A 12156-nucleotide genomic window follows, 5' to 3' on the forward strand; every position below is an offset into this window, starting at 1 on the left:
TGACTGGAGAGCCCGCACTGCACGTCTGCGTTACGATCCCGTGCCACACGTCTCTCCTTTTGTTTTGATTGGCTAACGCAGTCACCAGTCGCTATCAGAAAATGAGGTCGTCTCATTTTTATTTTGTTTTTCTCCTCTGGCGATCTTCTGTGCCCACCGCTAGCCACCGGTGATGACGACGAGTGGGACGAAGACTGGGACGACCCCAAGTCGGCCGCTCCCTACTTCAAGGATTCGGAGTCGGCCGAAGCCGGGGGTGCTCAGCGGGGCAACAGCCGAGCCGCCGCCTCGTCCATGAAGCTGCCCCTCAACAAGTAGGTGGAAAGGGCGTCGGGGAGCGCGAGCTCCACGCAGGCGGACGGGAGGCTCAAGGAGGCTTTCCTCTTTTCAGTATCTGTGAAGTTTGGGGTGTCATTTGATCATTTCTGTTTGGATCTTAGCTTTAGAAGCTTATTGAAAGAATTTTTTTTTCATTTTTAAAGTGAAATATTTGTTCTGTTTAATGATTTGCCTAACACTGTTTATACCTCTGTCAACTCCGCGGCACATTGAGGTCTCACTGCTGACGTCACAGGAAAGCTAAAAAAAAAAAAATAATAGTAACTCTCCTTTAAATGTTTTCCTGTTTGTTGATCACTTACTGTGGGCCAGGCGTTGCGCAGAGTGGGTCCCATGCGCTGGCATGTGACCCTCGTACCTGTTTGTGGTACACAGACTCTGTTTCACTGTGGGAAGAACTGAAGCCGGAGACGTTACGTGAGTGTCCAGGCTTGCGCAGGTGGAAGTGGTCTAGTCAGGATCCCAGTCAGCCCCTCGGTCTCTCAGCTCCTATGCCTAGTATGTTGTAAGGCTTTGTTTTCACTTAGATTTCTCTGAGATTTAAAACCACAAGAGTTGGCAACAGTCCTTGTAGGTACAGTGTCCGACAGGGAAGCCTGTGGGAGGGGGTGAGTGTGGACAGAGCACCCTGGGATTCCCCGGGGGACAGTCCTGTGTGAGTCTGCAGTTCACACAGTGGAGCTCGAAGGAGACACAATTTATGATTTCCCTAGGAACCCTCAAATACTCTTCTTACAGCAGTGTGCTTAGTAGAGTTTTTCTAAAATTACTACCACTGTTTCTCCGTGTTCCAAGTCCATGATTCAAAGCAGGGAAGAATGTTAAATCTTTGTCTGGAAACAGTGGTGAACAGAATGTTTGCTGTGTACCTGGATGACAAGGTCTAGGTCTAGATCTACTCACGGAAGTCTGAGTCACACCGGTTCCCCTCAGTATGTTTACGTAGCATCAGGTGATTAGATGAGCTGGCTTTTAGCGACATGTTCTTCCTACTTCTCTGTCCACTTTCTTCCGTTATGTATTTTCATGCTCAATTGCATGCATAATAAATTCATATTGACTCTATCCTATTTCTTACAGTGGAAGGTGAAGTTCTCAGTGTAGTCTGCAGTGATGCAAACTAGCATGTTCTTTAAACCTAGATACTGGCTCATCGAAACTACCATGAAGTATCTCTCAGCCCCATTTTGACAATGAGAAGCACAGACTGCAGCCCGTGTGTGGCCGAGCGTTCCTGGCTGGTTAGGGAGGCTCTGCCTCGTGCCCAGGCACCTGACCCTGCTTTCCCTTACCTCCCCGTGCCCCACGCTGTCCTGCTCTCCTCTGCTGTATGATCTTGGGGAAGTGGGGTGACCCCTTTGAGTCTCAGTTTCTGCATCTCTGAAGTGAAGGGGCTGGCTTTAATTTAAAATTCTCTCTACTCGAAAGTTTCAGTTCTGGCTGAAACCAAATCAGAGGAGCCCTAATTTGACCCGGAACCTCTGAGGCATCCCGCTGTCTATCTCTGGTGCTGAAAGCTGTTTAAAATCCTATGGTTCTTTTTTATTATTATTATTTAACTAGATGGATATATAAATGACTCACTTATAACAGTCGTAAAATTTTTTTGAAGTATTAACATTTTTCAGCAGTTAATCCATTTTCTATGACAGCTGTATTCCAGTCATGGAACATAAACCTTATGCTAGAGGAGATTAAAAATTTAAGTGTACTCGAGCATTATAAGAATCCGTCTTGATAATACTGAAAGAATTAAAAATTGCACTGCTGTTCAGTACGTATTAAATGAGTAGGCCCTAGAGGTTTGCTGTGAACCGTAAGAATACCAAAGGAGATGTGAAATGGGACCTGTGCATTCAGGAGATTACAGTCTAGTCAAGGACTTGTCACTCTGTGTAATCCCCACATTTTTCCATCAATATTTTCTAGCAAAAGTATAGGTTCTTTAATAAAACTGTTCCAGATTAGTCCATTAAGCATTTAGTGTTTTCCCGTAACTCCTCTAGTTCCTGGAAATACAAATACTTTCTCTAAGGTACTTTTAGTCTCCTGTAATGTGTAAATGGATTATGGTGATTAACCATGATAAATTATATAGCAGAAGTAGGCTCAGAATGTTGAAGAAGCTCAGAGAGAACTGTACCTGAGGCTGTGGGGAATACTTTCAAAGAGATGATGGCATAATTAGAGATAACTTTAATTTATGAATATATATACTAGGCTCTTTATGTAACTCTTTCATTTAATTCCCTCATTTCTTTAATTTCCTTATCATCTTAAAAGGCAGGTCGTACTGGTCCCATTCTTCACACAAGGAGACTGGAGCTCTAAAGGTCACATAGCTAGTAATTGTTGGAGTTGGAATTCAAACCCAAGACCATCCAGCTCCTAGACCCCTCTCTGTTCTGTCTTGTATGAACTGTGTTTAAAGAATGTCTAGGGAAAGAGGATTGAGGTAAGTCATGTGAGGATGAAGGAAAAGACAGGCCCCTGAGACCATCACATTGGCCTTTAATTTGGTATATGAATGAAATGGTAGAGTAGCTGGTTTTTTTGTAGGAATAATATTTCTTTTTCTATTGTAGGTATTTTGCTTTCTGAGGATTTTTTTTTTCCTGGTTATTAAAAGAAATTCTAAAACCCAGATTAATCTTGTCCTCTTTAGAGGTAATGCTCTGGATGGCTGTATGTTTATTCCAGCTTTTCTTCAATTTTAGAATGTTTGGGGTCTCTTTACTAAGGAGAAGACTGGTTTTCTTTTGTGTCTCATAAGCCAGTTCTGAAGACGATTCTAAAAGAAAATGGCACAAGTGCTTATGAACAGACAGCTTCTTTGGGATAATTGTGGCCTCCTGGAGGGAGTATGTTGAAAGGCAGCTTTAATTTGGATATAGGAGTGCTGGCGTGTGGCCACCGCTCCATGCGTTCAACTCAAATGGCTCTGCTTCTCCCCCCGTGCCCTGGGGGACAATTTTCTAGGCTGCCCTTCACTCTTTGTGGGGTGATAGAGTGTTTCCAATCCAGTTAAGCAAGTGGAGTACCCATAAATATCACACCTTCTGGAGTCAAACTGTTCTCTTACCAGATAAAGCTTAATTAAATGACTAATTGGCCATTGAACAATCTGATTACGTTAGGTTTCATTTACCAGTTTCCTAGTCCTGGTACATCTGAAAGGCAGAACAAGGTTGAAACTGTTGTATTAAGTAAATGTGGACGAGAGTTGCAGAATTCTATAAGGAAAGACAGAAGGCTCACGGGCGTTCATCTTCATGACTAGATTTCCTGGATTTGCAAAACCTGGAATGGAACAGTATTTGTTGGCCAAGCAACTAGCAAAACCCAAAGAGAAAATTCCTATCATTGTAAGTTTGTTCATATTTGTTTGTTTGCTTTGTTTCTAATTAAGCTCTTTTATAATACCTTAAAGCTAAGAGGGTTATTAGTTTTCTGCAGGGTATTTTTAACACATTTAATGCTCCAAATAACTGACGATATGTATTAGTATTGTAAGAGTACTAAAGGTAATTAGCATAAAGTAATGCCTGTCGTTATATTTAGAAATTTTTTAATTTTTACCTCTAAGACTATTAGTAATTGAACCAACCACATTTATAGTATATATTCTTTTAATAATTTTCCTTCTCTAAAGTGTGTTGAAGTATCTTTTACATGCTGTCTTCCTACTAACTCTGTATATTTAGCTTATAAACCCAATTCAGATATTTAGGTTTCTACCCTGGCAAAGTACATGCATATTATCCAAGCAAGAGGCCCTTTCCGCTCCGCTGGTAACAGTCTTTCCTCCACTAAACCAGCTGTCGCGTCACCATAAGGAGCGAGCAAATAAAAGCTAGGCGTTAGTGACACCATGAAGAATCTCTCTTAGAATAACTTGATTATTACGTAACATAACATATAACAAGACACAGGCTCTCTGGTTTCACCCGAATGTTGATTGCTGATAGATTTTCTGCCTAATAAGCATTATCTAGTGTTACATTTCCAGATGAATTCTGGAGAAGAGAACTCTGGCTATCTTTTGACCCTATAGACAACCCTCTAACTGTAGGATGGGCACAGGGTTGGGGGAGAGTCTTAAGTGTAATCACCATAGGCCCAAATAAGGATGAGGAAACATCTGGTCTTATTCCATAATCTCTAGGTCCTGGGAAACTTGATAAAATGCAAAAATGATACTGGATTTTTAAAATTATTATTACTTGTTCCTACATCTTTGAAAAGCTTGAAATCTTAGAAACTCCAGAAAAAAGGGCTGTGACCAAGAGCCCCTTTCCTCCTTTTTCCCCTCAAAGCAAATTTGGGGTAATTATCTTCTGAGGGGTTAAAGATTATCTTAATTTTTGAATTTTTTTCTTCAGACTTTTTAGTAAATACTGAGCATGGATTATTGTTCTTTTCACTAAGTTTAAAACCGTGCAGGACTAAAAGCCCTCAAAGTGGACTTTATCACAGGCGCCGACAGTGTTGTAGCTAAAGCACCCCAGCGTCGGAGCTGTCCCGTAAGTGTTACGTAGACCCGGCCACGGACCGCGTAAGCAAGCCCGCCTGCGCAGGCTCCTTGCACGGAAAGGAAAGCTGAGGGATAATGCCTTCGGATCTTCAGAAAACCAAGAGAAAGCAGATATGTGGTTCTTTGCTCTTAAGGCGCAGTAACCCTGCCCGCTAATAAAATGTGAACCCCTGGATCTTGGGTCCTGGTTGATCAGACTGGCCTCTCTTGGTCCCGGTCACTGAGGGAAGTTCCCCAGAGGCTCCTGCTCTCTAGCTTTCAGGGTTTTCTGCATCTGGGCTCCCTCTTGAGGAGTCAGAGTAGCTTATCATAAAGATCTTCTCTTTAGTCCCTTAGTAAAATCGTTTGGGCCCTGGTCCCCTCCCTGACCTCATAACCTCTGAGTTTTCTTACCCCTTCCCACATTTTCTTCCTTCTACCTTTAAAAAGAATTAGGACTAAGTATACAGAAAGTGAAAATAAGCATTGAGAAAGTTTGAGGGTGGGGCGCCTGAGTGGCGCAGTCGTTAAGCGTCTGCCTTCGGCTCAGGGCGTGATCCCGGTGTTCTGGGATCGAGCCCCACATCAGGCTCCTGCGCTGGGAGCCTGCTTCTTCCTCTCCCACTCCCCCTGCTTGTGTTCCCTCTCTCGCTGGCTCGCTCTCTCTGTCAAATAAATAAATAAAATATTAAAAAAAAAAAAAGTTTGAGGGAAGTTTGACATTATCAAGACATCCAGGTGTGTAATTTTATATTGCACAAAAATATCAGTCTGTGATAGATTGGAAATTTTTTACAACTAGCCCTTCATCACATATAACTAAGACAACTGGACTAGAGAGAGGGAAGTTGTGCTCCATCCTGCACTCCCGGGGAGGAGAGGGAGACAGACATCTCTTCTCCGTGGCCCGAGATGCCCACCCACATGGGGAGCAGAAGGGTTGGTCCTAGCAAGTGTGTCTTTAAATATAACCTTATCAAGAACACAGAGCATTTATAGAACTTCTCAGAGAAGAGCAAGAGTGACTCTCCAAAGGACTTGTAGTCCTAAAAAGAATCAGGTGATGATTTATATCAAATATATTGACTGTTTTTCCGTGTAACAAAATTAACTCTCCCTGAAACGTGTGTAGGTTGGAGATTATGGCCCAATGTGGGTTTACCCTACCTCTACGTTTGACTGTTTGGTAGCAGATCCCAGGAAAGGCTCCAAAATGTACGGTCTAAAGAGCTACATTGAATATCAGTTGACACCTACTGTAAGTATCTAAGTTATCAAAAACAGAATCGTGCTTGCATTCCTAGCTAAAATTTGCTTTTTTCTTCATTTTCCATAGTTGGCATTGATAACGTTTTCTCCTCTTTCCCTTATATTGTAGAACACTAATCGATCTGTAAACCACAGGTATAAGCACTTTGACTGGTTATATGAACGTCTCCTGGTTAAGTTTGGGTCAGCCATTCCGATCCCTTCTCTTCCAGATAAGCAAGTCACAGGTGAGTGTGCGTGAGACTCAGGACAAGTAACGAGACAGCGGTTAGAGCATCTGTCTTAATGTAAATCAGTAATGACATTTTCCATATTCTGGAAGAACAAGATGTATGAGTTTGGAAACGGTGGCTAAATACTGTACATCTGCATGTACTGTACATGTATTTGTAAGTTACCTAAACACCTGATCAGAAAGTTCCATAAAATTTTCTATCAGAGTTCTTGTGTATGTATCTTAAGTTCTAGCGAAATCATTGTGTCCTTGCTACACGATTTCCTGTAAAATATGTGAATTCTTTAAATGTGAAACATGACACCTGAGAAAATAGAAATGATCCAAATAGCCTGAAATGGAAATAAAAATGTATGATCCAAATGGTATCATGCAGTCCAGCCGTGTTGCTTTCGTTAGAAATGTGGAAGCATCAGATGTAGAAGCCAGAGCCTCTAAGGATTAACGTGAGAAGTTGCCAAGTTTTCCACTCAGTTTTTTTGGTGACTATTAATATTTAAATGCTTTTGTTTATCATTGATTATGACTCTGTCCTGTTTCTTATTTATTTAAAGTGTCTTATTTCCCTTGCTCCCCCTGCCTCACATGATCCTCTGGTAGACAAGTCACGGTGCTACCAAAGCCCCTTGTAACTGTGCAGAGAGTATGTGTCTGTCTGCTTTGAGAACTGTCACTGATTTTTTTTTTTTAAGTTCCCAGCCTAGTATAGCACCTGGAATATCAATACTCAGAACTCAGTGTGTTTGTCTTGGAATAAAAGTGTGTGAAGAAGTTGAGCTTTACTGAAGACTAGAGTTTTAGTGTGTGGCTAGAAAATTCACAGCTAAATGAAACCAGTAAGTGTAGAAAAGAAAGGATCGAAGATGAAAGTAAGGCCTAAAATGTCAGCTCTAGAGAGGCCTCGAAGGAAGAGAGGCCTCGAAGGAAGAGAGACCTCGAAGGGCTGACCTGAGCCCAGTGGGAGGACGCGTGGAATCCGTGAAGGAAGGCTTCTTTCCTGGGGGTCGCGGAATATGAAGAGGGCTTGGTCCTCACTCAGCAGGTGGGTAGTTAGAGAGGGACGGGGAGTCCAGCAGACAGATGTCGGAGCCAGCTCTAGACGCTTTCAGTGGCTTGGAGACGGGTGTCCCAGCCGGCCGGGTGTCCCCTGCGCACTGCTCGCGCACGCCCTCGTGTCAGAGCCGATCAGCAGGCTGAGCTCCACGCTGCTGGAACAGGACTTGGAGTCTGTTTCCAGAGCTTGCTCTGTGAACTTACGCAACGTTCCTCAACTAGTCCTGAGCTAGAACGAGTTACCTTAGGCTAAGGTCACGCTCCTTAAAGCTTGACTTTGTGCTTTACTTCGCTGTATGTTTAGGTTTCTCTGAAATTTTTTGAGGAGATGGAAAGTTGTTTTTAAAGAAGTTGTTTTGATTGTGACTTTTTTTTTTCTTTTTTTTTTTTTTTTGGAAAACTTCAAAAATTTCAAACTGGGCATAGCTGAGTGGAGCGTGGGGCTGCGTTGCCCAGTGGCTAACACAGCCTGGCCGTCACCTGGGGTGACGTGCCCCTCGTGGAGCCAGGGCGGCTGAGTGGAGGCTGCGGCAGGGCGGCCGGGTTGGCGTAGACTGCTCGCTGCTTCCTCCCACCCCGAGGGGTCACCGTGCCCCCCCCCCCCGGTTCAGATACTCACCGTCCCTCCTTACTGTTTGAAATCACAGCTTTCCTTTTACAAATTTAAATTGATTTCCATGAAAACTTCAGTTCTGCCTTTCTCCTTGTTTTCAGATTTCCATCTGTTTCCTGAATTTTATATTCTCCTCCGTCAGCTTGATTAGCACAGTGTGCTTCATGGTGTCTAAATAAACAGACTGATGAGCTACTTGAGGGGTCTAGGGATTTCTCCTCTTTTAGGCTTTAATACGTTGTCTCTTCTGGATCAAGATAACTCGGTGCTATTTTAAAGCATCATAGAGTCACAGTTCCCCCCTCCCCCCCCCCCCGCCATACGAAGGTTTGATTTTTAAGTGCAGGCCCAAAGCCAGGGGGGTGTCATAGAAAAGCGAGAAAGCAACAGCCGCTCAGTCTGAAGAAAGTTGAGCTTTGATTCACTGACTGGGATATGTGCCGAGGAAACCGAAAAGCACAGAAGCCACTTTATTTCTCCCTTTTCTCGTTTGCCTCCTGCCTGTGGTCCCCACAAGATCATTATTATATTAACTGGCCTCTCACTTACATCCTGGAGAAAAGAGAAAGGAATGCCAAGGAGATGATGTCATGATATTTCTGTGGACTTGATAATCAATCCATGAGAAGCTTACAGCTAACATTTTTTATTTATTGATAGATTTTGTTCTTTGTGAAATAATATTGAATGAATCTGGTTTTATTCCTGGGTACAAACTGGTATACTCACATACTTGGTGAAAACCTAAGGTTTGTTGAAAATGGGGAATCGGAAGTCCCTCTCCCCTGACCTTCTTTCTAATTCTCTGGAACCTGGTAGGAAAATCCTAATGAGCACAAAATAACAGTCTAAGCCAGAGTTTGGAAATAAGCCAGCAATGTCAAAAAGTTTTCAGGAGGAATAAGAATCATTCATTCATTAGTTAAATAATTTTAGTCAGTGAGTAGGTTATAAACTCTTCACTTTCTCCTGATGGAGAATACAGTATAACCCAGGTTCATGCTGACTTGGTCTTTTCTGCCCAGGAGATGGGTCATCTTCTTTCCAAGGGGTGAGACTTTGTTTCTTCATAGTTTAAGCTTCTGTAGCGCTTAATCTCTACTCCTAGGAAGTGCAAAAATTGAAGTGTTTTAATATACAGGAAGTGTCTAGACCCTGCGTGCTGTCCAAGTGACATCTTTTAGGTGATGAGTTTTTGCTGTGTGGATCTGTAGGGCTCTTCTCTTTAAAAGAAATTTGTGCTTATTTGTACTGGTAATTTCTAAAGGAAAGGCCAGGCTGCAGTTCTTTAAATTTACTTGTAAACTTCTGTACAGTAAATTCACTCCTTTTGGAGTGGGTAGTTTTAAGAGTTTTGACAACTACCGGTCCAGTCTACAACGACTGCTGTATTCAAGGTACAGGAAGTTCCATCACTTCCCCACGTCCCCTGGGGCTGCTCCTCTGTTCAGCCCATGACACACTGATGGGCTCTTTGTCTCTACAATTTGCCTTTTCCAGAATATCATTTTAAATGGAAAGCATATAGACCTACCTCAAGAAGCAAGAAAAATCTCAAACAACCTAACCTTACACCTAAAGGGGCTAGGAAAGAAAAAAAAAAAAAAAAGCCCCAAACCAGTAGAAAAAAGGAAATAATACAGAGCAGAAGTAATTGAAATAGAAACTAAAAAAACCAGTAGAACAGATCGATGAAACCAGAAGCTGGTTCTAAAAAAAAAAAAAAATGGAAGCATCCAGTGTGGAGTCTTCTGGCTGTGGCTGCTTTCTGTTGGCCTTGCGCATTTGAGATTCTGCATCTTGTGTGGGTCAGTAGTTTCCGTAGTTTGGGTATCTGTTCACTCGTTGGAAGACATTTGGGTTTCCGGTTAGGGGCGTTTATACATAAAGCTGCTAGAAGCATTTGCATACAAGTTTTTGTATGAACGTAAGTTACCATTTCTCTTGGGTGAATACCTAAGGGTGGAATGACAGGGTCATTTGGCAGCTATGTGTTCCATGTTTAAGAAATTGCCGGGCTGTTTTCCAGAGTGGCCATACCATTTTGGAATCCCCACCAGCAGTGGATGAGAATGTCGGGGGCTCCACATCCTTACTTGCACTTTCTGATAGTGTCAGTCTTTCTCTGTTGTAACAAATCTGTTAGGTCTGTCGTAGTACCTCAACATGGTTTTCATTTCCATTTCCCTTGTAGCTAGTGGTGTTGAGCGTCTTTTCATGTGCTCATTTCCCTTCCATAGATTTTCTTTGGTGACGTGTCTGTTTAGATCTTTTGCCCATTTCTCATTAGGTTGTTTTCTCATTATTGAATTCTGAGAAATCTTTATATTCTGGAAACAAGTCTTCTGTCAAATAATGTGATTTGCAAATAATTTGTCCCATGCATGGCTTGCCTTACTCTCAGCAGCGTCTTTTGCATAACAAAAGCTTTTAATTTTAATGAAGTTCAAAGTACCAGTTGTTTCTTTTATGGATTTTGCTTCAGATATCATGACGAAAACCTCTTGGCCTGACCCAAGTTCCTACTAATATTTTCTCCAGAAAGTTTGGTAGTTTTAGATGCGTTCTGAGTTGGTGTTTGTGTGAGGGGTGAGGTTAGGATAAGGCAGAGCTTTATGTTACGCGTCTGGGTATCCAGTAGTTCTAGCACCATCTGTTGAAAAGAGTATTCTCTGTTGAATTTCCTTTGCATTTTGTCAAAAATCAATTGAACATATTTATGTGGTTTTATTTCTGGACTGTATTCTGTTCTATTGATTTACGCGTCCATCCTTACTGCCAATACCACACTGCCTTGATTAGTAAATCTTTAAATCAGGTAGTATAAATCCTCCAACGTGGTTCTTTTTCAGAATAGTTTTGGACTATTTTTCATTTGCCTTTCCATATAAATTTGAGTCAGTTTGTAGATAACTGTAATCATGCTGGGACTTTGATTGATATACATACAGTTTGTAATTGTTACATCTGCCTGATGTAGTGGCTCTTTTATAATTATGAAATGTGTCCTTTTGTCTCTAGTAAAATTTCTTGTGCTAAAATCTATTTTGTCTGATATTAATATAGTCACTGCAGTTCTCTTATGGTTACTGTGTGCAAGGCATATCTTTTCCCATCTTTTACTTTCAGGCTGTCTTTGAATCTGTATCTCTTGTTGACAACATTATTGGCGCCTGCTGTTTGATATTATCAAGTCTGGAAACCTCTACATTTTGATTAGAGTTTTTGGACAACTCATATTTATTATTAACCCAGTTAGATTTACATTTGCCATTTTGATAATTTCTATGTGTCTTGTTTGTTCCTCTCTTCCTCCTTTACTGCCTTTCTCTTGTGTTAAATATTTTCTAATGTGCTCTTTTAATTCCTCTCCTTTTTCCACTAATTTTTAAAAATTATTTTCTTAGTGCTTGCTTCAGTGGATGCAATATGCATCTTTCCGTATTGTCACAATGCACTTCATATTAATAATTCTAGCAAAATTCATAGAAACTTTTCTCCAGTATAGCTGTTTCCCCTCTCTCTTTATGCTCCTATCATCATATATTTTGTATCTGTTATAAATCGAACAGTATGGTATGATAATTACTGCTTTCTACAATCTTATGTCTTTTAAGGAAGTTAAGAGAAGAAATGAGAAAAAGTACATCTTTTATGTTTGGTGCTCTTTATTTCTCTCTGTGAATTTGGGTAATTTCCTTTTAGCCTGAAGGACTTCCTCTAATATTTCTTTAACATAAGTCTGCTACCAGTTAATTCTCTCATCTTTGTGTATCTGGGAATATCTTTGTTTTGCCTTTATTTCTGAAGGATAGGTGTACTGGTTTTAGAATTCGTGGTTGACAGTTTTCTTTTCAGCATGATGAATTTGTCCTTCCATTGCTTCTGACCTCCATTGTGTCAGATGACAAATCTGTTCTGTTGACTGCACACACACACACACACACACACCCATACATCACGAGGCATTTTTCACTTGCTGCTGTCAAGATTTTGTTTCTGTCTTTCAGCAGTTTGATTTTGCTGTATCTTGGCATGGTTATCTTCATATTTATCCTACCCAGGTTTGTTGAACGACTTGGAAATACAGGTTAAAGTTTTCCATCAAATTTGGGAAACTTTCCCCTTCTTCTT

At 41.4% G+C, this 12156-nt stretch overlaps 1 protein-coding gene across 2 annotated transcripts in view; it reads left to right on the plus strand.

The window, feature by feature from the left end:
* The window catches only part of SNX9 (sorting nexin 9), a 108618-nt gene that overhangs the window by 71106 nt on the left and 25356 nt on the right, over positions 1–12156 (plus strand). For both annotated transcript variants that reach the window (XM_045805414.2, XM_045805415.2), the window contains 4 exons: positions 164–314; positions 3620–3704; positions 5985–6110; positions 6231–6348. In XM_045805414.2, coding sequence (XP_045661370.1) covers positions 164–314; positions 3620–3704; positions 5985–6110; positions 6231–6348 — 480 coding nt within the window. The remainder of the gene's footprint in view (positions 1–163; positions 315–3619; positions 3705–5984; positions 6111–6230; positions 6349–12156) is intronic.

This window comes from Ursus americanus, chromosome 11, assembly GCF_024610735.1.
Source record: "Ursus americanus isolate L20-20 chromosome 11, mUrsAme1.1.p, whole genome shotgun sequence".
NCBI classification, from domain to species: domain Eukaryota; kingdom Metazoa; phylum Chordata; class Mammalia; order Carnivora; family Ursidae; genus Ursus; species Ursus americanus.